We start from the raw sequence: 27,454 nt of genomic DNA, 5'->3' as shown, positions 1-27,454 counted from the left end.
CAGAAGACCAGGACCCTGAGGTGGCCCCTCTACTGCTTAGTCGTTGGGCCAGGGCAGCCAACCGTTGACCCTCTAGGGTCCCAAAAGGAGAGGCCAAGACCCAGCCAGGGGACCAGATGTCTTCATACCTCAGTTTCTTTAAAATGGAGAGAGTAATAGAAACTTACTTCATCAAGTTGTAAAAATTACATTCTTTATTTTTTTTTCAAAGATTTTATTTATTTATTCATGAGAGGCACACAGAGAGAGGCAGAGACACAAGCAGAGAGAGAAGCAGGCTCCCCACAGGGACTCGATCCCAGGACCCCGGGGTCATGACCCGAGCCAAAGGCAGGCAGTCAACTACTCAGCCACCCATGTGCCCCTACATCCTTTATTCTCCTCACAATGTTTAGAAATGATGGAGAGTATGCCTTTAACACATGCGGGCTGGTAATTTTATTTTTTAATTTATTCAGCACCAGCTGTATATTAATAATCTTCACTCCTACCCCCGCCACCTCCTAGGATGTGAGAGCAAAAATGAGAGATGTACTTTCTTGTCTCATTGCCTTCACCAGGCTGTGCTGGAATTATCAGTGGGAACCATCCCCGTCCTTATATTCCCAGAGACCGGTTCCCACGCTGGTCACACAGAGAACTCTTCAAACATGCTTGTGGAGTTGAAATGAATGGATGGGGCTACATCTTTTAAATGATACAGTTCACCACATTTATAATGTGTTCATCCACAAACATGTTTTTGAGCACTTGGCCTGTGATTTTTCTCCTTGCAAGGAATAAAATTAATTAGACACAGTCCCTGCCCCTAAAAGAGTGTGAAAGACAGATGAATGCACTAGCTTAAAAGTTGGAATGTGGAATTTTAAACAACACAGACAGGCAAGAGAGGGAGTCCCTGCTGCAGGAAGGGTTGGTAGGCAGCTCCATCTCCGTATCAGTTAGCTTTTGCTGCATAACAGCTACCCCTGAAACTTAGTAGCATAAAGCAATATGCATTTATTATTGCTCATGAGGCTATAGGTCAACCAGATGGTTCTGTGATCCAGACGAGGCTCAGTTAATTTCAGCTGTACTCATTCATACATCTCTTGGTAGCCAGCAGAGTCAGCTGAGAGCTGCCTAATCTAGGATGACCTCATCTACTTGTCTGGTGGTTGGCTAGCTGTTGGTTGGGCCACCTGTCTCTCATCCTCTGGCAGGCCACCCAGAGCTTACTGCCATGGTGCCAGCAGGACTCCCAAGAGCAAGAGGGTGGAAGCATGCAAGGCTAAAGTTCGAGTCCAGGAACTGGCACATCCTTGTTTCCATTATATTCTGTTGGTCAAAGTAAGTCCCTGATATTCAAGGGATGGAGAAACAGGCTTCATTCACTTCAGAGGACATTGCTGCAGAAGCCATATTGCCCGGGGTATATAGAAGGACAAGTGAAGGATGTGTGTCTTTTAAAAAAAAAAAAAAAGATTTTATTTATTTGAGAGAGAGAGAGAGAGAAAGCGAGCACAAGTGGGAGGAGAGGCAAAGAGAGAGGGGGAGAGAGAATCTCAAGCATTCTCCATGCTGAACGTGGAGCCTGACATGGGGCTCGATCCCACGACCCTGAGATCATGACCCAAGCCAAAATGAAGAGTCAGCCTCTTAGCCAACTGAGCCACCCAGGCGGCTGTTTTTGAAATCTACCACAATCTCCCAGCATTGTTGGTGTGCACGGAGTGGAAGCAAGTGCCAGGATTCTGTTGCATTTAGGACACTTCTTCTTTTTCATCATTATAAATAATGTAGCAACAAATAACCTATACATTAACGTGTGTTCACAATTTTGACTGTTACCTTGGGATAGATTTCTAAAAGTGGATTTATTGGATCAAAAGAGAAAAACATTTTAAAAGCACCAAGTATATGTTTTGAAATCCCCTTTTTGAAATGATCGCAGCCCATTTTATGCTAACCTTGACAAAATGGGAATACTTTTTTTTTTCAATGTGGTATATCACATTGCTGTTTTAGTTTATTTATTTTAATACCTATACAGTTGAATGCTTTTTAATATGTCTTTTTCTCCTTCAGTGAACTGCCTCTTTGGGTACCTTACAGCAGGGTGGAATTAATTAATCCCAATTTGCAAATGAGGTGAAAATGCAGACTCAGAGAGGCTAAGTGACTGTATTCAGGGTGACCCAGCCAGCTGGGAGCAGAGCCAAGCTTTAGAAACCAGATGTCCTGCTCTTTTACTTATCTTTGCTCCCCCGTGTTGCTGAACAGAAGGCCCAAATCCAGAAACATGACTGAGGACAAGCTTAGAAAAAAAAATCAGACTGGCTCTGGGGAAGCCATATCGGGACTTAGCTTGGGGAAGCCGTGTCCGGACTTAGCAAGCCAGGGGGCTCCCTGAGCAGGGCTCCCCGAGAATGCAGTGTGTGGTAGCGAGTGTGCAGCCGTGCTGGAGGCATGGGTGAGCTCTGCACTCCTGAGTCCCCTCCTCCAGCCTCTTCTCTGCTCTCTCCCCAGCTTGCCCGCTACACCAAGGAGGGCTTCCTGCATTTGGGAGCCCTGGGGACCACCACGCTCCTCCCTGACACCCGCTGTCTGGTGGACAACTCCAAGAGTCGGCTACCCCAGCTCCTAGACTGTGACAAAGTCAAGAGCAGCCTGTACAAGCGCTGGAATTTCATACAGGTGAGCAGCCCATGGAAAGGGCCGGCACCCCAGAGCAGGTGAGGGTGCTAGAGGCCACAGGGAAATCTGACCCCTGCCCCCCACCCCAAGGAACAGTACCCAACAAAGCACGCCAGAGGTCTCCAGCCCTGGACCAGCCTCATGAACCCAAGGCACAACAGAGGGAATCAGCGAGTGGGAGTGGTGGGGGGACTTCCATGTGAGACAGCCTTCCAGATCCCCCCAGGAGCACCAGGCAGGCTAGGCTCTCATAGATCTCAGAAGGGGAGTATAGGGTGATTTCCCTAAAATCTGTCAAGTACCTACCGTCGGTAGGGCTGCAGCAGGGACTCCCTCTCCTGAAGATCTCCCTGGAAGGTCTCCATTCTGATACCATCCCTCACCAGTGCTTGTCAGCTGGTTCAGCCATTCGGACTGGTGAAGCTGATACCTTTTCTGACTTCAGGGTTTCTGGAGGAGGCTCCGATGATCCCTCCACAGGTGCATAGAATTTTGGTGGGACTGTTCCCCAGGAGAGGCCATATGCCAGGCCCTACACCGGTTAAACCTCCTCTCTGTCTCTTTCTCTCTCCGTCCACATCTCTCTCTGCCTTTCTGTCTCTCTCTGTTTCTTTCTCTTACTCTCTTTTCTCTCTGTCTCTGCCTCTTTTTATCTCTTATTCTCTTATATCTCTGTCTCCACCTGTCTCTGTCCATCTTTCTGTGTCTCTGTCTCTGTCTCTCTCTCCTCCTTTTACTCAGAATGGAGCCATCATGAATAAAGGCACAGGCCGCTGTCTGGAAGTGGAGAACCGGGGCCTGGCTGGCATCGACCTCATCCTCCGCAGCTGCACGGGACAGAGGTGGACAATTAAGAACTCCATCAAGTAGCCGGAAGGAGTGGGGAGCCCCCGGAGCCTGGCCCCCAGGACCGGGACCGCCTGTCTTCTGGGCCAGCCATGCTGGTAGAGAGATGACTACAGGAAGACAGCAGGTGCTCCTCGGGCCTCCCGGGGCTTCTCCAGGGCAGCACAGGGCCCCAGCTGGAGACTCGGTGTCCGCCTTTGGCATTCAGCTGCCATGAGGCCCATGCTCCCTGGAAAAGCCCATCCCCCTTCTCTGGAAACCCAGGAGCTGTGTCTTCTGCAGTATGAATGTGGACCACATACCATGGAGTGAAACCCCCACATCCTCCTTGTCCTCTTCCCAGCCACTCTCAGGACTGGGACTGGCAGGGGCCCCTCTTCTTTCTCATCTCTTGGAGCAGCAGCAGCTTCTGAATGCCACCCCAGCCCTCAACAAAGCAGGGTGGGGGGTGGTGCTCAGGTGCATCCCATCTCCCCCCTCCTTGGAGGACACCCTGAGGCCCTGAGACTCTGTTTCCCTCAAGGTTGTTTCTGCCCAGATGCCCATTTACAAGGCAGCCTCCATCCCAAACCTTTCCATCAGACATACAGCCCTGGACTTTTCTGGATCCTCCTCCCTAAGATGGCCTAGAAGGAATTAATGCTTCCATGGTCACTGGGGCCCTCGGCTCCTATGTTCCTGGGCCAGCTGCTCTGTCTGTGTCCTCGGGGAGCCAGAGACAGGAAGAGGCTGAGCACATAGGGAGGTCATGTCTGTGAGCCCCCACCCCGGGCTGGAGCCAGGCTGGCACAGCTGTGCCCACCCGGGGCCCCGGGAGCCCTGACTCACGGAGGCTGCCACAGGCACCTCCAACTGAAGCCAGCACACCAGGGGGGCCTGGGACCCTGGAGGATGCTCTGTGTTCATCTCATTTCACCCCGTGCTCTGCTGGCTGACAGAGGAGAAGGCAGTCGATTCCTCTCTGAAGAGTAATAATTTTTTTCGATTGCCCTCTGGTTAGGGTGCACTTATAAATCAGAGTTAATATATGAACGCGTGTGCATGCCTATGCATATGTGAGCCTGTGTGGCGTGCGTGACAGCGTGTGTGCGCGTGCATATGTGTGTCTGGGTGTGTGCGTATGAGTGTGCAATAGGGCAGATGTAAAAGTGTGGCCTTGGGCTTGTCGCTTCATTGTTCACCTGGATCAGGACAAGGCTGCTGGAAGCTTGGGAGGGGTGGGCCATGCATCTCTGGCCAGGAGCACAGTGGCCCAGCCTTGCTCCATGGGGAGCCCCAGATGGAAGGCTGTCCCTCTTCCAGCTCCCTCTCGGTCCCTCGTGCTATCCCCAACAGCCAAGTCCCGCCCAGAACCAAATCCTGTAGTTGCCCAGTTTGGGGTTCACAGTGTCTCATTTGGTGGCATCTTATTGGTGATCACCACCCCCTCCCCGCCCCATCCTCCCTTGTGAAATAAATACATGTGAGCACTTCCCAAAGCAGCCTTGTTTGCTTCTCAGTTCCTCCAGAACCCGGGGCCTGGGGGGAGTTCTGGAACACGGCAGAGGGCTCCCTTGGTTTGAGGGTTTGGTCTTACTGTGAGCAGAAGCCCTCAGAGCAGAGGCGGAGACAAAGCCCACCTGCACTCGGACTCAACTTCCCCCCAAAGCAGGACAGAATCTGACATTTGGCACTCACTCACTAACCCCCTGGTGGACCCCAGCTTACGAGGGTCAGGCTGGTGCAGGAAGCTGCAAAGACGAAGAGGGTCGAGGTGAGCTGGCGACGCCCCCCCGCTGTGCCCACTTCTGGTGCCACGCTGCCACCGCCACCTCTCAACATCCCGGAGCCTGGCCCTTTTTCTCACGGGAATGCGAATTCCTTACGGATGCCAGACCTGTCACAGTCGTGGGTATGGTCAGGGATCCCCTCAGCTATGACAGTCCCTCTTCCCTTTGAGGAGGCCAAGAAGGTCATCTTGTTTGATGCCACACAACAAGCAGACATGTGTCTCAATGGACGTTTCCGCTTTTCTTTTGGGTTCTATGAGAACCTGGGCCCGTGAGCATGCTGATGGAAAATGCTGCTGTTTGGTAAGAAGGAGCTTGTCAGACGTTAGTATCAGAGCCTTGCGGCAACCTTGAGGTAAAAAGGCTTAAGGTCTGCAGGTTCCCAGGGGTTCAAGGGAGACGTTGATGTAATAGCACAATGCGATGCCTTGGGGAGGAGTCCTGCCCTGACTGCACATTCTGCCTCTGTGTGGGTCTTGAAGTAAAAATATAAAGAGGCCATCATCCTGTTTTACCATTTGGTGAGGTTTTGTTCCCAAATCCTGGTGAGGTACTTAGTGGGCCCCTGGTGGGATCCTTCATTCTACAGGAAATGGATCAGATGGCCTCAAACCAGAGTAAGCAGCAAGGCCTGCTCAGTTCTCTAATGCAGCGGGAGCCCACACCCTCTAGCGCTCCAGCACGCTCACTGCATCTGGGGCTCCTTTGTACTCCAAGCTGCACCTCTAAAATAGGAAGAGCAGCAAGTATCCTGGAAATACTCTTCTTCGGAGTCCCGTGCAGCAGGATAGGAAGCCCGGGTCTGCTTGTTGATGCGTGTTGGCGAGTTTGGGGCGGGGAGGAGGCTAGTGGTGTTGGTTCAGAACCATGGGAGGCTCTCTGTGTTCATAGAGGCACCTGCTGTCAGCACTCACCTGGGCTACCTCCCAAACGCTCGGGCACCTAGAGAAAGCCGCCAGCGCGTGAGGCCAGCATCCCAGGACAGTACCCTCTTTGTCCCACAGAGTCCCCGTGGGCCTGAAGGCGGTGGGGGTGGCGGGCCAGAGGCCAAGGCAGAGAAGAGGAATGAACAAAGTTAAAGGGAGAAAAGAGAAAAGAGAAGCAGGGCCCTGGGGAGCCTTGCATCTCACTCCTTGGAGGAATTTGGAAGCTCTTGGGGCCCCGAGTCTCTGCACGGTGGAGAGAGCACCAGGCACGGGCTCTGGGGACATCGCACAGTCCTTCGAGTTGGCATCATCTGTCACTGGGGATATCACTCCCAGCCCTTGCAGGGGGGACCCTGCAGAGAGGCTGCCCAAGCTCAGCTCAGCACCCTCTGTCTGCTCAGCCCCTCGCCTGCACCCCCAATCCCCTGTCTGCCGGCAATTTCTTTTCTCTCATTCCCTTCTCTATTTCTATGGCAGAAAACATCACAGATGGTACTCCTGACACATGTCCAAGCCTCACTGCCGATGTCTGATTCTGTATGTGTTCTTTCTCACATGCATTCCTTATACTTGTTCAGGTGGCCAGAGAAGGAGAAATAGGGAAACTGGGAAAGCACAATTTGGGCCGGAAGCCACCATCTTAACCCACTCTAGGCCCTTTGGCTTGGTTCTCTGAAGCCATTACTCTCCATATGACATAGTTTCCTCCAATTCTTGAATAGTACCCCAGTTTCCCAAAGGGCTGAAGGCTGAGTGACAGCCCGGCCACCTCCCCCATGACGCACCCCACTCTGAGGGAATGGCGTTGGGAGGGCCCTGGAGCCCCAGCAGGAAACCAGGATGCCCAGGTACGTGGCCTTGGGTTCCAGGTCCTGCTCATTGCCAGCATGTCCTCGTGTTTTTATTTGTTTTTTATTAAGTTTTAATTTTAATTCCAGTGTAGTTAACAAATAGGGTTATATTCATGCCAGGTGTACACTGTAGTGATTCAACACTCCCATACATCACCGGGTGCTCATCATGACAGATGCGCTCCTTAATCCCCATCACCTGTTTCCCCAGTCCCCTCCCCTCCTCTCCGGTAACCATCTGTTTCTTCTCCATAGTTAAGAGTCTGTTTTGTGGTTTGCCTGTCTTTCTTTTTTCTGTCTTTGCTCATTTGTTTCTAAAATTCCACATATGACTAAAATCATATGGTATTTGTCTTCCTCTGACCAACTTCGCTCAGCGTCATACTCTTGAGCTCCATACAGGTCATTGCAACTGACAAGACTCCATCTTTTTGACGGCTTAGTAATAGTCCATCGTATATACGTACCACATTTCCTTTAGACATTCACCTGTGGACGAACACTTAGCTGCTTCCATAGCGTGGCTATTATCAATAGTGCTGGTGCTAAAAGGCAACCAACCTCCCCTAGCTCCAAATCAGCAGTTGGGCTGGCAGGTCGTCAGCAGCCAATCAGTTGCCCTTCTTCTCGCCCAAATTATGAAATCTGAGTCTCTTGGCCACTCTGCTTTCTCACTTATCAGGTAACTTCCCTAAACCTGTATGTGGCGATCCATTCTGGGCCCCAAACTCCAGAGGCCCTTGTTGTTCCATTCAACAATCATATTTGAATACTTATCCTTTGGTTTATTTTTCTCCCACTTCTTGGGAGACAGGGAAGGAAGGAAGAAGGAGCTAACACTCACTGAGCACGTGCATGATGAGCATTTTGGTCTTTAGCCTTTAAAGCTTCTATTTGAAAGAAGAACATAGATACAATATATATGGTTTCCCTACCCTTGGAGCCTGGGCAGCCCTCAAATGGGGCCTACTCAGCACAGAGCTATCAACATAAATGGGAATCTTGGTGTAATTACAGATTTCGGTGTTCTTGCCTCAAAGAGGCTCCAGCTGTTAGCTCTTGCAAGTGCGGCTCCCAGCCTCATTTTATCTGCTGTCTGTTGGTGTGGGCTCCCAACACTGCCTGAGCACAAAGAGCCAAGCTGAGGAGTGAAGAAAGCCAGACAGTGATCATTGGTGTTGATGGTGGCAGGACCCTGAGACTGTCAGACCTGGCCAGTTATTACCATCATCCTTAATAAACAGAGGCTTCCTAATACTAATACCTAATACAGGGTCAAAATGTCATATCATTCACTCTTTCATTGGCTGCCCACCTACCTTAATCACCTGGTGTCTACTTCATACACTCTACAGACAGCTTGTCCCAGGGCAGGAAACTCTGCTGGCGAGCCACACAAAGATCAAACCTCAGTAACCTCATCCCACTGCCCACTCTCTGGAGCTCAAAAAATAAGATTAACTGGCCATTAAAATCCAAAATGTGCCTTAAAGTCAATGCCCTACCTTGACATTTTAACGCCACTGGTTTTAACAGAGAGCAAGACACCCTTTGACAGCAGTTTCGTCAGTGGACAGAGTTCGCTTCTGCCACCTGGTGAGGTGGTTAACTTTCTTGGCTAGAGAAGCTGTGTCCCACTTGCCACAGGATTGGTCACATATTGTGGGAAAATTGTTTATCGACTATTTCTTAAGAAAATTAATAGACGGAATCCTTCTGAGAAAAAAACAATTCTCACGGCCCCTCAGGGTTGACCTCATTTATCTTCTATTGTAGTGTTTCTCAAATATGTATGAACATAAAATGGCTTTTGCTCATAGACCCTTTACTGCTATAAAATAAAAATAAATTTACAAGTCGATACAAACAAATCTACAAAGTCAATAAAACTTAAGTTAACATTCATTCAACCTGGTGGTGGCCTCGCTTGCTTACACTTAAAAGTCGCTGCTACTTTGAATGTGGTGTTGGCAGTAACTGCCCTAGCAGAGGTCCTTCTGTGGTAACTTGAATCTTCCACCTCTGTTCTGCATGCCAGCTGTTTTTGAAATATTTATTCGCCGTTCATTTATTCAACACAGAACATTCATTCCCCCCAGCTCACCCGGGATGTAGCTAAGGATAGAGCAGTGAACAAAGCATATAGAAACTCTGCTTTCCAGGGGCACTTGGGTGGCTCTGTGGTTGAGGGTCTGCCTTCGGCTCAGGTTGTGATCCCGGGGTCCCAGGATCGAGTCCCGCATAGGGCTCCTCATGAGGAGCCTGCTTCTCCCTCTGCCTGTGTCTCTGCCTCTCTGTCTGTGTCTCTCATGAATAAATAAATAAAATCTTTTTTAAAAAAGAAGACAAACAAACCCTGCTTTCCAGGAATCTATATTCCCCCAGCTTACCTGAAGGGCAAACACATTTATATTAAAATCTCCATTCCTCTTTTCTTTTTCACCTGAGACAATTACCATAGAACTATTTAATGCCAGTGAGGTTATGACACCAACTCAAAGCCCTGTTCCAAATTCACAGTGGGTGCTCACGTGATCACCCAGCTAATCCAGGATACACTTATATTAATTTTTAGGTAATTACCAAAATGAAGACACAACTTCTGAAAATTCTATGGACATCTTGCAACTGCAGGAGTCAGAAAACCTGCAGGTGCTACTAAAGCACCAGTTCGGAAAGTACAGTTAGCTCTCTCCATTCCACAAGGTTGGATAAAGACATGGTACCAACAGACCTATGACAGGTCTCATCCTATAAGATTGTCTTCAACTCTTGCTTTTCTTCCAATTTCTCACCTTTGGGTCACACCCAAATTTGGTACAATATGTAGCCGAGAGCAAAACCTCCTAACTGAAATATTACGGGATTATTTTTTTTTCCAATTTCAATGTAGAGCAAGAGCTTGTGGGATAGGACTTTGGAAAGCATTGGTCAGACTGAGGTTTAGAGATTCAGTGGGCTTTATCAGTAGGAACTGGACTAATCTTTTCACCAAATACATAGTTCATTGGTAGGTGACATTATAAAATAACTTTCCTCAGTCCCAGGAGTCTGGGCTCACACCCAGTATGCAGCTCAGAAAGGCCAGAAAAGTGGGGTTTCCCATGACCACGCTGAAATAGGCACTGGGTAAATGGCCATTAGCATGAACTTCAGACATTGAGGTTTCTGCAAAAGCCTTTGGCACGGTCACTGGTTAGTTATAAGGCTGGTGTTCATAACGCAGCCATGCGGATAACAAGAACATACAGGCTGCTCAGTTTTGTTTTCTTTTGCTTTCTTAAAGATTGTATTTATTTGAGAGAGACAGCACATGCATGAGAGAGTATGGGCAGGGTTGGGGGCAGAGGGAGAGAGAGAAGCAGATTCCCCACTGAGTTAGGAGCCCCGCGTGGGGCTTGATCCCAGGACACTGAGATCACCACCTTTAATCCACTGAGCCACCCAGGTGCCCCTCGGCTGCTCAATTTTTAAATTTGCCCCCAGACTCTTTGTCCTAGAAATCACACACAGAACAATGAAACCTCCCCTGCTGGCCCAGTGCACCACACCAAGTCACATCTCCACATTTCTTGGTGTCACGACAGGCCACAACCTCTCTCTAATTCAGAATTCATGATACTTGAGTTAATGCTGCCTATACGTTGGCTCATACGAACAAGCCTTAGAAAATGAAGAATGTAAACAGAAAGCTATCTAACTGCATAGTTTCTAAGCGCCTCCAAGACCCCTTGGACATGCATTCCACCACTGTTAATTCACCCCCCCCCCCAACTTCTGACATGTTCTTTGAAGAGTGTCCCCACCTGGTGTCTGCAAGGACCAGAGGAATGTCCCATTCCTGTGTACACAGAGACTACCTTTCTGGGCCACTGTTTCATGCTACACATTCCCTTGCCCCAAAAAACCCAGATCCAAACTACCACGAATTTGCCCAAATGGATGAGGTTCTAAATGTGCCTGGGGGCTGTTTCAAGAATTCTTTGAAAGGGTAGAAATGCTGCTCTGGCCCCTGGAGTAAACTTGTGTCTCTTTCTGGATTTTTTGTGAAGTTCTAATGAGTAACCAGCATGGTGCTAGGCTCCAAGCAGGTGACAGGTCAGAGGAAGTGGCTCTCTGCAGGAGCCTGAGGAGAGAAAAGGCCAGAAACTCCCATCAATCCTGTGCTCTGGCGTCCACAGCCTGACTCTGACCCTGACACTGACCCTGACAGACAGCCTCTGCTATCTGAGGCTCTCCTAGTGCTTGTGACAATCTTCTAGAGCTGTCACATCAGTCAGGGCCCAGCTCTTGAAACCTGTGGCATCAAAATGAGTGAGGACAACTTAGCGGAGGAAAGCTGCCACCTCTGAGGAAGAAAGAGTCGTGCTCTGGATTGTTGTGGTGGGAAGTTTGTTGCTGTTGTTTTTGTTTTGTGTTCTGAGTTTTTATATTTTAAGGTATGTACTCTTTAAAGTTCTTTTTTACCCATTAAAAAATCTCCCAGAGGTGTGAGGAGGCTGGGCACCAGTGCCCAGAGGTTGATGAAGGTGAGGTAGGCCAGGATTTCTCTTGAAGGCAAGAAGGTTTGGTTTGGGTTTGAGTTTCAATTTTGGTATTTTTTGCTTTTAGTGCTTTCCTTGTATTATTCTTGGTTTCTTCGCCAGACTGGTGCTAATGGCCGCCACTTAGTGGGTGTTTTCTGGTAGGATGGAGTCCACGTTGTGTCTGGAGAGTGGGGTACCTAAGTGTGATTATCACCATAGCCACAACCACCACCACCACCATCTGAGCACATACTGCACTCGGCCCATGCCAGCACTCGGCACATGCTAACACTTCTCTTTATAGATGAGACACTGAGGCTTAGAAAGATCAAGAACTTGTCCCCATCTCAGGGAGTGTGCAAGTGGAAGGCGTGGGTTTCGGACCGCAGTCTATATTGCTCAAAAGCTCGTGTTTGTAACCACTAGGCCACACCATCTATGCAGATGGCTTTACTCTGCAGCCTCTGTTCTAGCATAAAAGCCCTAGATATGACAGGAAGAGGACTAGCTGTTACCAAGACTATGTCTAGGTTCTCTGCACAGATCTCTAGTTGACAGAGGAGCAGAGATTCATGGACTTCATTTAGCATGTGCCCAAGTCCCAAGAGCACCTTGGTCCCAATGAGGCAGCAGCTGATTTAGAAGAGCCAGTGCTGCCCTAGATTCTGGCCTCCTGCCTCAAACTTCTGTTCCCTTTTTATCAGCTTGAAGTTCCAACAAACACATAGTCTGAGGACTCACAGAGGAGGAGTAGCCAATTCTGCCTGAATAGGTTCAAAAAATCCTCCGCAGGCTAGGAAAATAATCTGATTCAAACAAGAGCAAAAAAAAAATTGTTTTATATAATTTACAAATTAATTGATGGTTGATTAGAGAAATTAGATAACACAAGCAAGTAATAACAAGAGGAAGATAACTTTAATAATCCCACCACCCAGAGAGACCTTGAGAAGCCGCTCATTGCATTTATGAACATCCTTTCCTACTTCTTCCTTGCATGTAGATACTCATAACTTCATATATATAATACATAATGGAATTGTAACATGATTAGCTCTAATGAGATAAATTGAAGTTCCTGCACTTTGGTCCAAAAAGCCAGCTGTACTAATGTATGCTAGGGGAGATACGGCTTAGCAAGCATCTTGTATAAAATGAAATGAGCTTTATTTAATAGTTGCCTTAATATGGGTCAGCAATGTCCAAAAGAAGCCGTGGAATCTTGAAGCAGAAAATCCAGAAAATCCAGTGACTGTCCTGCCACCTTGAAGCCCACTCAATGAATGGGTGGTAATGAGCCTGGAAATCACATCTTATAAAGGAAAAAACCAAGTGTGTTGAACTTGGCAGAAATGACCACTGCCTTGAAGACTCAGTGGACCACCAAGGATTAAGACGGGAGAACATCCATGGGAGACAGTTTGAATTTCTTCTTTATGACCCAGAGAGTCAGAATGCAGCCAAGTGGATGGGAGTCAGGCTATGGCTTTGAGCTCAGTGTAAGAATCTGCTTTCTAAACAGAGCCATCCACTCAAGCTGGCTGGAGGGGTGTCAGGAAGGCATGAGATTCAAGCAGACTAGGTGGCCTTAATGTTACTGCCAGTCCTGTGTTTATACAACCCCGCTGTTCTCAGGTGAACCTCCCAATGGCTTCCTGTCCCAGCCTCCAGTGCTGGTAAAAATGTGAAGTGTGTGCTGGGTGTCAGAAGTAGGTGTCAGAGTGCTTCTCTTCATGTTGATGCGCATGACAGTTGGGCAATGAACACTGTACCTGTTACATGTCACTTGGGAAGAGATGGACCCGACTTGACAGTTCAGGATTTATTTAACTGGATGACTCATGAAAGGAAAAATAAAACATCATTTCCCCAAAAAACAAAACAAAACAAAACAAACACTGCTTAATCTTTAATCATGGGCAAAATCAAAATGTACATTCCTAAGTGTTTCAAACACATGCAACAGGTTTATTTTAGGTCTAGCGCTGAAAAAAAAAGTTATCGTATATACTCTTGTCATTTTGAAATATCTCCATGGGAGGAGGTGCATATCAGGTATGGAAGGATTCTGAATAAATTATATACACACTTCACCTGAGGAGGGGAAAACATAATTCTCCACTCCTCACACATGACTTCCTTCCAGGAAAATACAGTATGGATAGGGGGACAGAACAACTTGACAGTGGAGGAACCCAACAAGCACTAAGACAGGTAATGGTCAACATCAACACAAGTCATGCTGATGGTGTATACCACCAATATGATGTGATAAAATGGCATTTTCCTCTGCGGTCTTCCTCCAAGAGAAACCAGAACCACAGTCTAATCATTAGAAACACATCAGATAACTTCCAATAGAGGGGCATTCTACAAAATAGCTGGCCACATGATTCCTCAAAACCATCAAGGTATTAAAAACATGAATTATCTGTGAAATGTCACAGTCAAGAGGCGCCTAAGGACACCTGAAAACAAAATCCAATGTAGTGTCCTGGATGAGATCCTGAGAAAATAAAAAGGACACTGAAGTGTTGTTTTTTGTTTTTAAAAAAGGAAATCTTAATGAATTACCAACTGTAGTTTGTAATGATTTATCATGAGAATAAAAACAAAAATAAAATATTGGGACTACATCAAAATAAAAAGCTTCTGCACAGCAAAGGTAACAATCAACAAAACTAAAAGGCAGCTTACAGAATGGGAGAAGATATTGGCAAATGATATATTTGATTAAGGGTTAGTATTCACACTATATAAGGAACTTATACAGCTCAACACTCAAAACCCAAATAATCCAATTTAAAAATGGGCAGAAAACACGAGCAGACATTTCTCCAAAGAAGACATTCAGATGGCCAACAGACACACGAAAAGATGCTCAACATCACTCATCATCAGGGAAATACAAATCAAAACGACAATGAGACATCACCTCACACCTGTCAGAATGGCTAAGCTTAAGACTACAGGAAACAAAAGGTGTTGGTGAGGACAGAAAAAAAGGAACCTTGGTACACTGTTGCTACTGTGCAAAACAGTATGGAGGTTCCTCAAAAATGTAAAAATGGAACTACCCTATAATCCAGCAATCATACTACTGGGTATTTACTCAAAGAATACAAAAATGCTAAATCAAAGGGATACATGTACCCTGATATCTATAGCATCATTATTTACAATAGCCAAGATATGGAACAGCCCAAGTAGCCATTGATTGATGAATACATAAAGAATACATGGCACACACACACACACACACACACACACGGAGGAATATTATTTAACCATCAAAAAGAATGAAATATTACCATGTGCAACAATATGAATAGAACTAGAGAGTATATTGCTAAGCAGAAAAAATCAGAGAAAGATGTATGACGTATGATTTCACTCATATGTGGAATTTAAGAAACGAAATAAGCAAAGGGGAAAAAAACAAGACAGAGAGAGAAATCAAGAAACAGACTCTTAACTATAGAGAACAAACTGATGGTTACCAGGGAGGTGGGGGGGGGTGGATGATTAAGTATGTGACAGAGATTAAGCAGTGCACTTGTCATGATGAGCACAGGGTGTTGTATGGAAGTACTGAATCACTATATCGTACACCTGAAACTATAACACTGTATATTAACTACCCTGGAATTAAAATAAAAACTTAAACAATTAAAATTAAAAAATAGCAATATTGATTCATAAATTATAACAAGTGCAGCATACTAATGTAAGGTGTTGATAATAAGGGAAATGGTGGGTTGAGGGATGAATTATGAGAACTCTGTATTATCTGTTCAACTTTTCTGTAATCTAAAACTACTCTGAAATAAGTCTACTATTACTAAAAATAAAAGTGCTCCATGGGCATTGTCTCTCCAATCATCTCAGGCACTGGATGCCATGGTCTGGCAAGTGGCTGTCCATCTATCTGTCCAGGAGATAGCACTGCCTTTCTCTTACACTCGGCCATTATTATCTACAAAAAGGAGCCATGGCCTGGGGGCATTTTTCAGCAGGAGCCATAAAAGTGCAACGATAAAGACAGTTTAGTCAATACCATTAATGGCTATTATGGAAAAGCCAATTGGGATTTGGATCAGCGGGAATCCATCTTTCCGCTCCCTTAAGGAGTAAGAGGATATATAGAAGCTGCTGGCTGCCTATCCAATCTCCCCCTTTTTGGTAAGAGAATCTTGGTATTACTGGGTGCAGCAAGGTGCCCAGCTAGGAAGGCACAGTTCCCTGCCTCCCTCGGAGATGGGAGTGGTCACTGAGAGGTAAGTAGAAGTCATTCCTCTGAGGATGCTCTTTAAAGAGGCCCATTCAGGGGCACCTGGGTGGCTCCTTCAGTTAAGCAGCAGACTCTTGATTTTGGCTCAGGTCATGATCTCAAGATCCTAGGATGGAGCCCTGCATCGGGCTCCATGCTCAGTGCAGAGTCTGCTTGGGATTCTCTCTCCTTCTCCCTCTGTCCTTTCCCCTGTTCTCTCTCAACAACAACAACAAAAATCTGAAAAAAAAAGAAAACAAAACAAAAACCAAGAGGCCCATTCAGCTTGGAGTTATACCTTTGGCTCCGGACCCCTCCTTTTTATGCCACCCAGAACATGGACAGGATGGCTACTGCAGCACCATAGTGTACTTATAAGGTGACCTTGAGAACAATGTGGCCACAAATAAAGGTAGCTGGGGCTCCTGAAGGATCTATAGTACTAGCCCTGGGTTGCTATTTAATGATTTCTTTACATGGGAGAAAAATAAAGTGAAAAATGAACTTTTGTTTACAGAACAGTTTTTTGGGATACTTGACATATGGCATTGAACCACATCTTTACTGATTCAGAAACCAAATTTCTTCTGATTCAGCAAACCTGATTCAGGGCAGTCTAAAATGTCTGGTTGGTAGTTCAACCCTGAAGGCACACACATGGTGTGGGGTGGGGTGGGAACCTTCTAGAGCTCATACTTTTGCAGGTGAATTAGGAATAAATCAACCACTGCAGCATACAACCCGCTCTCTCCAAAGCAGGCCAGACACTCTGTAGAGCCCATGACCTGACTGGTGGCAGGCCATAAAAGGGCAGAGACCCCCACACATACCCAGGCCTTGGTTAGGCAATATTAGGACACATGGACCTGGATGAGATGAGAAAGGCAAGAACTTCTCAAGACGAAGTCCCTGGAAATGTCAGTGTCAGGAAAGGTGACCTGGAGAAGATCCCAGCACCAGGCTCTCTTTGGCCAGTATATATTGAGGATTTAGGCAGGTCTTACACCACCTACAGCCATTTCCTCCAAGATGACAGCTACCATACTAGATACAGTTCCTAGTCTCTTTTGAAAATAGGTGAGATCATGTGACTGTGTTTTCCCCAGGACACTGTGAGTGGATGTGATGGGGGTCTCTTTGGGGCTGAACTTTTATAGAAGTGGGGTTGCCTCCACCAGGCTCTCTTTCCCCTCCTGGGTTGGATGCAGACAACAGTCGGATTTTAAGGGATAGTAGAGCCATAAGGCAGAAGGATTCTGTCCCTTAATGACTGCATGAAAGAGACCCCCTCATTGTTTTGCTGAGCCATTACATGTTTGGGTCTATTTGTTACTGTACTTTAGGCTACCCTAGCTAATACAAGGTCTTTTATGCACTGTTTTAGCTATCTACTGCTGCATGACAAATGATCCCAAAGCTTAGTGACTTAAGGCAACATCTATGATCCCACAGTTTCTCTGGGTCAGCATCTGAAGGCAGCTTCTCGGGGCCCTCTACATCAGGGCCTCTCTCAGGCTCTAATTTAGATGTTGGCTCTGGATGGACTCATTTCAAAGCTGGACTGGGTGGAGATCTCCTTCCAAGATCCATGGTTGTTGGGATGATTCAGTTGGGCTGAGGATTTCAGTTCTTTGCAGGTGGCCAGCCAGAGGCCAGAAGCCACAGTCCTTAGCCCTGTGGCCCACTTTACACAGCAGCTTCGTGAGAGCAAGGAAGAACACCAGGCAGAAGAGGAGTCGACAAGACTGAAATTACAACCTCGGAAGTGAAATCCCATCACTTTTGCCATTCTCCACTTCTAGAGGCAATCACTAGGTCTGGCCCACACTCGGGGAGGGGACCCATGAGGGTCTGAATGTCAAGAGGCCGCCACAATCACCAGGAGCCACTCCAAGGCTGCCTCGCACACACACCGAGGCCCCCCATACTTAACATGATTGGTGAGGCCTCTCTACATGAGGAAACCGATACCCAGAGACGTTAGGTAGCTTGGCCAGGGGCGTCGGTGTTGGATTGAGAGCCATCCGTGTGCTTGTCTCCCAGATGCAAGGGCACAGTGTGCAGCAGTGAGCCTGCCTCGCGGGGCAGTGGATTGCACGAGAGCCTGAAAGAGAGGGTGCCCACCCACTGCAATGCCTGTGCGGGGCCCCTGCTTCCAGCAGCTGCACCCTGGCCCCCAGCCTCAGAGAGCTGCCCCCCTACCCCGGGGGGGAGCTGTGTGTGCACATGTGTGCTTGAGAGAGGGAGGGAGACGGGGAAGGAAGGAGGCAGAGGCAGGATGGGACAGGGAGAGACGAAAGAAACATCCATGAAGAGAGAAAGAAACGTTCAGAAGGAAAAGGAAAAATACACAGAATTAGAAGCACAGATGGAGAGACATTCAGAGAGAAAAACAACAGAGAAAGAAGAGAAGGAGCGAGATAAGCAGACAGTGGGGAAGACCAGCAGGAGGGAAACAGCAGGGGGAGCCTCCTGGGGGCCCCAGGGTCTCTGCTCACGGGTTTCTGGGAGAAATGCCGAGGGCTCCTCGCACCTGCATGCCAGCGCCCCCTGCTGGAAACCGTCAACAGCGTGGACGCCGCTTCCCGGCTACGGGTTAAGAGGACCGTGAAGTGGGGCCCGCCCGCTGGGGCCCGCGGGGGGTGCGTGAGCAGGTGTGCAGGTGGGCAGGTGTGCAGCGGGGCGTGCAGGTGCGCAGCAGGGTGTGCACGTGTGCCGCGGGGCGGGCAGGCGGGCGGCGGGGCGTGCGGGTGGGCAGGTGTGCAGGTGGGCAGGTGGGCAGGTGGGCAGGTGGGCAGCGGGGCGTGCAGGTGTGCAGCGGGGTGTGCACGTGTGCCGCGGGGCGGGTAGGCGGGCGGCGGGGCGTGGGGGTGGGCAGGTGTGCGGCGCAGTGGGCAGGTGTGCAGGTGTGCAGGTGGGCAGGTGTGCAGCGGGGCGTGCAGGTGCGCAGCAGGGTGTGCACGTGTGCCGCGGGGCGGGCAGGTGGGCGGCGGGGCGTGCGGGTGGGCAGGTGTGCGGCGCAGTGGGCAGGTGTGCAGGTGGGCAGGTGTGCAGGTGGGCAGGTGGGCAGGTGTGCAGCGGGGCGTGCAGGCGGGCGCACGGTCTCCACACGCTGCCTGGGCCCCGCGGAGCTCCCGCCTCCCCGCCCCGCCGCGCTCTGAGCCACGCTGCCGCACCCCCTGCCTGCGGCGACAGTGATTTCCGCTGCTCCTTTCTCTAGAGTTAAAAGAAAAGGTTGTGGCACTTGAGTGACTTTTGGGGGGCAGGAAGGAGGAGGAGGAGCCCAGACCTCTCTGGCACCTTCCCCTTGTCGTCGGGCCTCGGTCTGACGGGTGGTCCCAGCCCGGGGGTGGCCTCTCCTGCCTTTTGGCATCTGAAGGCCAGCTTGGCATTTTTGACCTTTCCATGCTGTGAGCCCTTTGGGCAGTCTGTGGAAGCCTATAGACCCCTTCTTAGAATAACATTGTAGAAAAGTGTAAAATAAAGTACACAGGACTACAAGGAAACCCAGTTATATAGAAACATACAAATTTTATGATACAGAAATATATGTGTGTTTTTATCAATATGTCAAATAGAAAGTGTGACGGGTTTAATCACCATAATTTCAAAGTTCTCTGTGGGGGTGCCTGGGGGTTCAGTCTGTTAGGCAGCGGACTCTTGATTTTGGCTCAGGTCATGATCTTGTGGTCGTGAGATTGTGGCCCAAGTCGGGCTCTGTGCTGGGTGTGGAGCCTGCTTAGGATTTTCTCTCCCTTGCCCAAACTCCCCACCAAAACCAAAGTTGCATGAGTATACATCACGAGATTTCTGCAACAACTAATTTGACACAAAACTCTCTGTGGTTTCTGTTGGTGATAAAGGTGCAGGTGCTTTTCACCTACCGTGGTTCATTGTCTACTTTCATGATTAAAGGAAAGTGCTGAATTTCCTTTAGAGGAGAAAGAAACTAAAGGCATAATTATTTTCAACTAAAGACATAATCATTTTCCCATCCAGTTCACAGACTCTCTGAATTCTGCAGGGACAGGGGCCCCTGGCTGGCTCAGCCAAGAGAGCACTCCACTCTTGATCTCAGGGTTGTGAGTTCAAGCCCCACATGAGGCACGGAGCCTACTTTTTTTTTTTTTTTTTGTATATTTTTTAATTGGAGTTCAATTTGCCAACATATAGCATAACACCCAGTGCTCATCCCGTCAAGTGCCCCCTCAGTGCCTATCACCCAGTCACCCCCTCCCCCACCCACCTCCCTATCCACTACCCCTTGGTGGAGCCTACTTAAAAAAAAAGAAAAAGAAAAAGAAACTGCAGAGAGTTCTTGGCTGGGTCCTACCTTACCAAGTACTGCCTGATGCCAGACAAGGTTCTGGCCACCAAATCCCATGTGAGTTCAAGGCAGGTAGCAATTCAATGGATGATCCCCTGGACACTGACAATAATGGTAACAGCAACACACGCACTTCAGTAAAAGAATGGTGGCCGGGATCCCTGGGTGGCGCAGCGGTTTGGCGCCTGCCTTTGGCCCAGGGCACGATCCTGGAGACCTGGGATCGAATCCCACATCGGGCTCCCGGTGCATGGAGCCTGCTTCTCCCTCTGCCTGTGTCTCTGCCTCTCTCTCTCTCTCTCTCTGTGACTATCATAAATAAATAAAAATTCTTAAAAAATTAAAAAAAAAAAGAATGGTGGCCGAAACGTCTCGTGTGTGGACACCATGCAAAGGGCTTTATTTCATCCAGTCTGTCCACCCCAACCCCCATAACCAGCCCAGATAGCCCCACAGTATCCCAGGACAGTGCTGACTTCCTAGGTCATACAGCCAGCTCCCACACCAGGATCCCTGGAAAGGGAGTCTGGGAACCTGCCTTTCAGCCTGCCCTGGGGACGAGGCCATCAGATTCAAATGTGTTCTGGAAACTTTCCCTGCTAGTCTGCTCCCAGCATTCTTGGTTCTAAGTTCCATTTTGCGCCACCCCCTGCCCTGCCCCGGACCAAAGATGCTTGCCTGTGTCACCTACTCTGATGACCTATTTTCAATACGCCTCTCTGGTTCAATCCTAGATTGAGCATTTGCCCCATAACTACAGAGAGGAAACGCTCTGGTCCTCCTCTGGGACCCATGGGGCCTGGGATAGCCTTTCTCATCAGGCCCACTTGCCAGCAGAGGATTATTAACAGATGCTGCCGGTGGCCCTCAGGTCTTCCACAGTGGGCTCTGGCTTACTTCCAAGTACCCGTCCTGGTGTCTTTTGGCCTGGGGGCCTCCCACAGCCACCAAGCAACGCCTGACAGGAGTCATCTAAGTATCCAGCTCCCTCACTGCTCCAGTAGGAAAATTCTGAGCCAGCAGAATGTTGGGGAGGCGCTCGTGCCATTCCCCAAATCTCCCCCACAGAGGAAGCTCAGGTCATCCAGCTGGTGGCTGGCTCTGTTGGCAGCCTTCCTGTCCCTTCCCTACTGGTTTCCTGCTCATCCCAAATTAACTGCCCACACCTGAATCTTTGTCTCAGCATCTGTTTCTCAGGAAAAGACAAAGGCTCCCTCCTCACCTGGAAGTCTTGTCTCTGGGGGAAGGAATTGTGTTCTGAGGGCATACAGCTGGTCTAGAGTCCTTTCATGTTTGAGGAGAATCACAGCTAACTGGATCCAGCCTTGGATCCCAGCCCAGGCCCTGAAGGCCCTCTTTGTGAGGGGTAGGGAGTTCTTTGGTGGAGTCTAAAACTTTCATGTTTGTGCTCATCAGCGAAGTTAGTGGGGATGAATCTGTGGGGCAGGAAGAGTGTTCCCCATACTTCAACCTTCTCCACAGTCTGGGAAAAAGAATCTCTCCTTCTCCATGCTCTCAGAGACACTTCTCTTTTTAGGTTCTTCCTGCAGGATAGCTAGTGAAGGCCCCTCCACGATTCAGGATTTTACAAAGGATAAAAGCAGTTGGCTTTGAACTTCAGCAAATGACCTGCCATAATGTCCCCCCAAGGCAAAGCTATTGCTAACCATCCAGAGAATATGGGGGAGGGGTGGGTTATCTGGCTGTGCAAACAGTGTCCACATCTGTGATCATATCCCTTGAATGCAACAAACAATTCAGTATCTGGGCCACAGAGCATGGACCTACCCTTGTGGCTATAATAATGGACACAAGGTCACCAGGAATCCAGGACTGGTTAATTCTGCCCATCAGGGCACCCGGCCAGAGACCAGTGACTGTGCCCACATTGCACAGGTGGACATGGTAGAAGACCCCTGACCCTCATGAGTTGCCATTAGGACAAATGTGCTCAGGACAAGCTCTAAGGTTAAATATGGAACTCAAGGCACCATGGACACCACCCATATAAAGAACTGCAGGAGTGTGCAACTGAGTAGAAACTTCTGGCCTCTTGGTCCCTGCCTGTGTCTGAGCCTCCTTCCCAAAGGTTTCAGAAACAACATTGTGGCAGTGCCATCTAGTGAGCAAGAGAGCTAACTGAAGTCATCTTTCCATTGAGAACAGAACCCTTTGCTTCATTGGCTGACCACGCTCCCCTGGGCCTGGTTTCTTCCTGACTCTAGGCCTCTGACTTCCCTTTTCTAACAGCATCTACTTTAGAAAACATAAAATTGTTCTCTGCCCTTTGGAAATATGTATATATCTCCTCCAGCCTCTTGCCAATTTTCCAACACAGGGATGTCTTTCTCACGGACCTGGCTATGATCCTGAAACAGGTGCGTGGGCCCTCAGACTCTTTTTCCTGGAGATCTGTACTTTGGTGCCACTCCTCGACTCACTTAAAAAAATATTCATCACTCACAGTCTTCAGGTTTCATGGTCGCCAGTCTCAAAGGTCAACTGTGTCAATTCTGAAAAATTAAGTTGTTGGCAGTTGCAGAGAGCCATCTAATTTCTTCAAATATTCTAGAGTGTTTCTTTACCTTGGTGGTCAATTTATGATATGGCATTCACTTCTAAGCTAGAAGAAGATGGACCATCTCAACCCCCTTTATAACCAGAGCAGAGAGAGAGATGCCATCCTGGCCAATGGTGGAAGCCGGGGAGGTGCTGGCTGGGCCAAGCCTGACTCAGGTCCACATGAGACCTGAGCTTTATTCATTTCAAATTTTAGGAGTGAAATTACAAGTGTGTTTCTGTGTGGGTGACTTTGGCTTGGAGGAAGTTTGAGTCAGGAAAACTGTTTATCTCTTCACATTTCCCTCAAATCTTCTTTTCAAAGCAGGATATTCTGACTTAAAGGCTTCCTATAGTTTGTATGTGTCTCCTGGGGTCCGTAGATGAGCTGTAATTTTATAAAAGTGGAGTAGACTTGAAATGCAGAGTCTCGGAAGTGCAAAGATGCATATTATTTCATCTCTTTGACCTCCTTTTGCTCTGGAGCTCCTCTGCCCAACATGATGGACGGGTGGGCAGGTGACAATAAATTTAACAGTTCAGTGTGACATAGTTCCTTCCATTCCAAAGCAATCTTTCTAGGTACATAGGTAATTCAAACTTCCTCTCGTTTTTTTAAGTTCTGGTTTTACAGAGCTATAATTGATATTGTATTAGTCCAACTTATGTAATACAATGATGATACCTGTATGTACTGCAAAATGATTATCACAGTAAGTCTCGTTAATATCCATCACCACACACAGTTACAATTTTTTTTTCTTATGCTGGGAACTTTTAAGATCTATTCTCTTAACAACTTTCAAGTGCGGTATAGCATTGTTAACTATAGTCACCATGCCATACATTACATCTCCAGAACTTAGTTTATCTTATAACTGGAAGTTTGTACCTTTTGACCACCTTCACCCGCTGATCCCATCTTCCACTTCTGACAACAATCAGTTGTTCTCTGCCTCTATGATTTCAGCTTATTTGGATTCCACGTATAAGTGACATCATATGGTATCTCTGTTTCTCTGTCTGACTTATTCCACTTAGCATAATGCTCTCAAGGTCCATCTGTGTTGTTGCAAATGGCAGGGTTTCCTGTCTTGTTACGGATGAGTAGTATTTCATTGTGTATACATACCATGTCTTATTCATCCATTCATCTGTCTATGGACACTTAGGTTGTTTCCATGTCTTGGTTACTGTGAATAATGCTGCAGTGGACATGAGAGTGAAGATATCTTTTCAAGACAGTGACTTTTGTCACTGTTTCCTCAGGTACATTTCATTGCTGGATTGTAGAGTAGCTCTATTTTTAATTTTTTGAGGGACCTCCATACTGTTGTCCGTAGTAACTGCACCAATTTACATTCTCACCAACATTGCACAAGGGGTCGCTTTCTCTACATCCTCACCAACACTTGTTATCTCTTACCTTTTGATAACAGCCATCCTACCGAGTGTGAGGTGGTATCTCATTGTGGTTTTAATTTGCATCTCCTTGATGATGAGTGATTTTGAGCATCCTTTCATATACCCGTTGGCCATTTAAATATCTTCTTTGGAAAAATGTCTATTACAAGTCCTCTGCCTATGTTTGAATCTGTTTGGTTTTTGCTATTGAGTTAAGTATTCTTTATGTATTCTGGATACTATCCCTAATATGACTTGCAAGTATTCTCTCTCATTCCTGTGAAGTTGCTTTTTCATTTTGTTGGTTTCCTTTGCTGCACGAGAAGAATGTAGTTAGATATATGTCTCATCACTTCAAACATACATATCCTGACATATTACATGCCTCATATATATGCCACATGTATCCTCCTGGCAGCAGCGATGGAGGTGGGGATGGGGCAGGTGTCTCTATATGCAGTCCTTGGGGCCCCTGCCGACCTTTCTTGAGATGTCCTTCATTTTGTGTCCCATGGATGGGCTCAGCAAGCAACTGAATTGTATTGGCATCTACCCACTACAACCTGAGGCATCTTTTGGGCACAAAGATGCCATATTCTGTTGCCACCTTATCCTGTCCCCAGGCTTCTTCTGTATAATTGGTCCCTTTACTGATTCCAGGTCCCTACAGTGTTGCCTGCAGAAACTTCTGGACTTCCTATGGGCTCTGACCAGGCCGTAGGGAAGTGGAAGCCTCTTCTATCTCACTGGGCTGGACACTGTTTCTATAACACTCTGGCTACCACATGTTGGCACAGGACACCCTGTAAGTCAACCTGTTTTCCAAAACTCTGTCCTGTTTGCTTCCTTCCATCTTTCTTCCCTTCTCCAAATGTCTCCTGCATACCTCCATAATTGAGAGGGGAAAGAGGGTTGCCCTTCTTCCTGTGGGACAGGATCTCCCTGCACTGAAAGCCACATGAAAATCTATATTCAAACCACCTAGCTTTGCTCTTGCTCTATAAAGGGAGACTACTGGATGCTAGAAAACCCTTTTCTCTATCAATAAAGCCTGCAACCGTGGGATTCCTATTGACTGGGAAAAGTGGAATTTGAAATACAGAACTATGCAAGGACCTTTTGTCCCAGGCAACAGCCACCTTTTCTTTGAAGCAATTAATAGGTGAAGGAGAGACCTCTTGGCAAAACCAAGAATCAGAAATTATTGGGAATGTAAATACCTTGGTTTATAATCTAAGAAAACCAGAGCTCTTGCAAAACAAAATTTTGCATGCATGTCCATTTAGGAGGAAGGAAGCTTTCCAAGCTTTCATCAAATTCTCAAAATATCAAATTCCAAAAAAAGTTAAGAATTTCTATTTTAAGACATCTATCTGGCTAGTCCTGACAGTGTAGTTTGCCCCGTACATTTGTAAAAGCACATTGACATTTCAATTGATAAAAGCTCTTTATAATTACCTTCCTGCACACTGGAGTTCGCCAGCACCTCTTTCTGACACACACAACAATATTGTTACCCTGATCTTACAGGTGAGAGAAACAAAGCACTAACTTTCTCATTCTGATCCAGCAGCTAGTAAGTGTGGCTCATTTTAGAGAAGGCTCCAGAATGTCAGAGAAGACTCTAGAATGTCAGACAGAGAAGGACCTTGGGGAACGTCTTGGCCAGTCTCGTTGGTTTCCAGGGAAGGAAAAGAAGCTGTGAATGGGAGGCTTAACCTCCCCCAACCACATCACCATCAGTACAAGAGCAAGACTGGAAGGACTGACAGCCTCATGAATGCAACAGGATTGATCCTGGCACAGAGAAACGGATGATCACCCATCCTAGAAACAGTTTCCATATCCAAAAATGTTGTTGCCAACCATAATCAGCAAGACCAAGGTTTAATAGAAAGCTAAAGATGGGGGCAGGAGGGTTAAACATAACATTAAACATGTATTTTAAAAGACAGATAATGAAAATTCTGTAAGGAATCTATTCTCAAAATGAACCCAGTTCCTTGGCATTAAAAACTCTGTCTTATAAATAATCCTTTTCCCAAATCACCATCTTTAATTCTTCAGTAATTGCCAGTAGCACTATGATCTACTAGGGCAAATTTCCTATTTGTTTTATGGAAGGCAAAGCAAAGCCAACCCCCCCCCCCCCTTTGCCTCCTTTAGTGTTTGTGACAGTTCTTACTGGCTTGTCAGTTGCCTTCTCCTATTTCCCCTCCTTCTCTCTCTCCCTCCTTCCTTCCCTCTCCCTCCCTCCCTCCCTCCCACCTTCCTTCCTTCTTTCCTTCTCCTTCTTCTTCTCCTTTCTTTTCTTTTTGTTTTTTCCACTGGCCACTGCTCAGTGTTGCGAACCCATAGGCCTTTTCATAAATTATTGCCATCCCTGGGCTTGGCCTTATTGCCTGGGATCCAGAGCTTGCAGCAGAACACAGCATGCTTGGCTGGCTGATGCCTAGTGCTTCCAGCAAGCACCACATGGTGGCAAGCACACGTGCTCTTGAATGTTTTTGTTTATGGAGGCTAAACTTAGTTACAGGTTTTTAAAAACCAAAGATTCTAAATATTTTGTTTAGGCATAAAGTTGAATTATTTTTAAAAATCAGTTGGAAAGAAGACAAACAGATGGCCAAGAGCCACATGAAAAGATGCTCACCATCACTCACTGTTGGGGAAATACAAATCAAATCCACAGTGAGCTGTCACCTCACACCTGTCAGAATGGCTAAAGCCAAAAGACAAATAATAACAGACGTTGGTGAGGATGTGGAGAAGAAGGAACCCTCGTGCACTGTTGGTGGGAATGTAAACTGGTGCAGCCACTGTGGGAAACAGAGGTTTCCTCAAGAAATCAAAATTAGGAATATCACATGATCCAATAATTCCACTATTGGGTATTTACCCAAAGAAAATGAAAACACTTGTTTGAAGAGATACATGCACCCCAATGCTTTTGAAGCATTATTCCCAGTAACCAAGATATGGAAGTAACCCAAGGGTCCACTGATAGACAAATAGGTAAAGAAGATGTAAGATAGATAGATAGATGGATAATAGGACAAGATCTTGCCTTTTGCAACAACATGGAAAGACCAGAAGGGTATTTTTCTAATTGAAATAATTCAGAGAAAGACAAATACCAAATGACTTCACTTATATGTAGACTCTTAAAAAAACAAAACAAATGAATTAACAAACAAAAAGGAGAAAAAAACACAAAAAGCAGAATCAGACCTATATATACAGAGAACAAACTGATGGTTGTCAGAGGGGATGGACAAAATGGGTGAAGCAGAGTGGGAG

At 47.2% G+C, this 27,454-nt stretch overlaps 1 protein-coding gene across 2 annotated transcripts in view; it reads left to right on the top strand.

The window, feature by feature from the left end:
• GALNT17 (polypeptide N-acetylgalactosaminyltransferase 17) overlaps positions 1–5,000 on the top strand; it is a 432,211-nt gene extending 427,211 nt beyond the window's left edge. For both annotated transcript variants that reach the window (XM_025425743.3, XM_049111043.1), the window contains 2 exons: positions 2,509–2,676; positions 3,418–5,000. In XM_025425743.3, the coding sequence (XP_025281528.1) occupies positions 2,509–2,676; positions 3,418–3,546 (297 nt within the window). In that variant the 3' untranslated portion in view covers positions 3,547–5,000. The remainder of the gene's footprint in view (positions 1–2,508; positions 2,677–3,417) is intronic.
• Positions 5,001–27,454: the final 22,454 nt, after the last annotated feature.

The sequence above is a fragment of the Canis lupus genome, chromosome 6, assembly GCF_003254725.2.
Source record: "Canis lupus dingo isolate Sandy chromosome 6, ASM325472v2, whole genome shotgun sequence".
Taxonomy (NCBI): Eukaryota; Metazoa; Chordata; class Mammalia; order Carnivora; family Canidae; genus Canis; species Canis lupus.
This window is presented reverse-complemented; position numbering and strand designations above follow the sequence as displayed.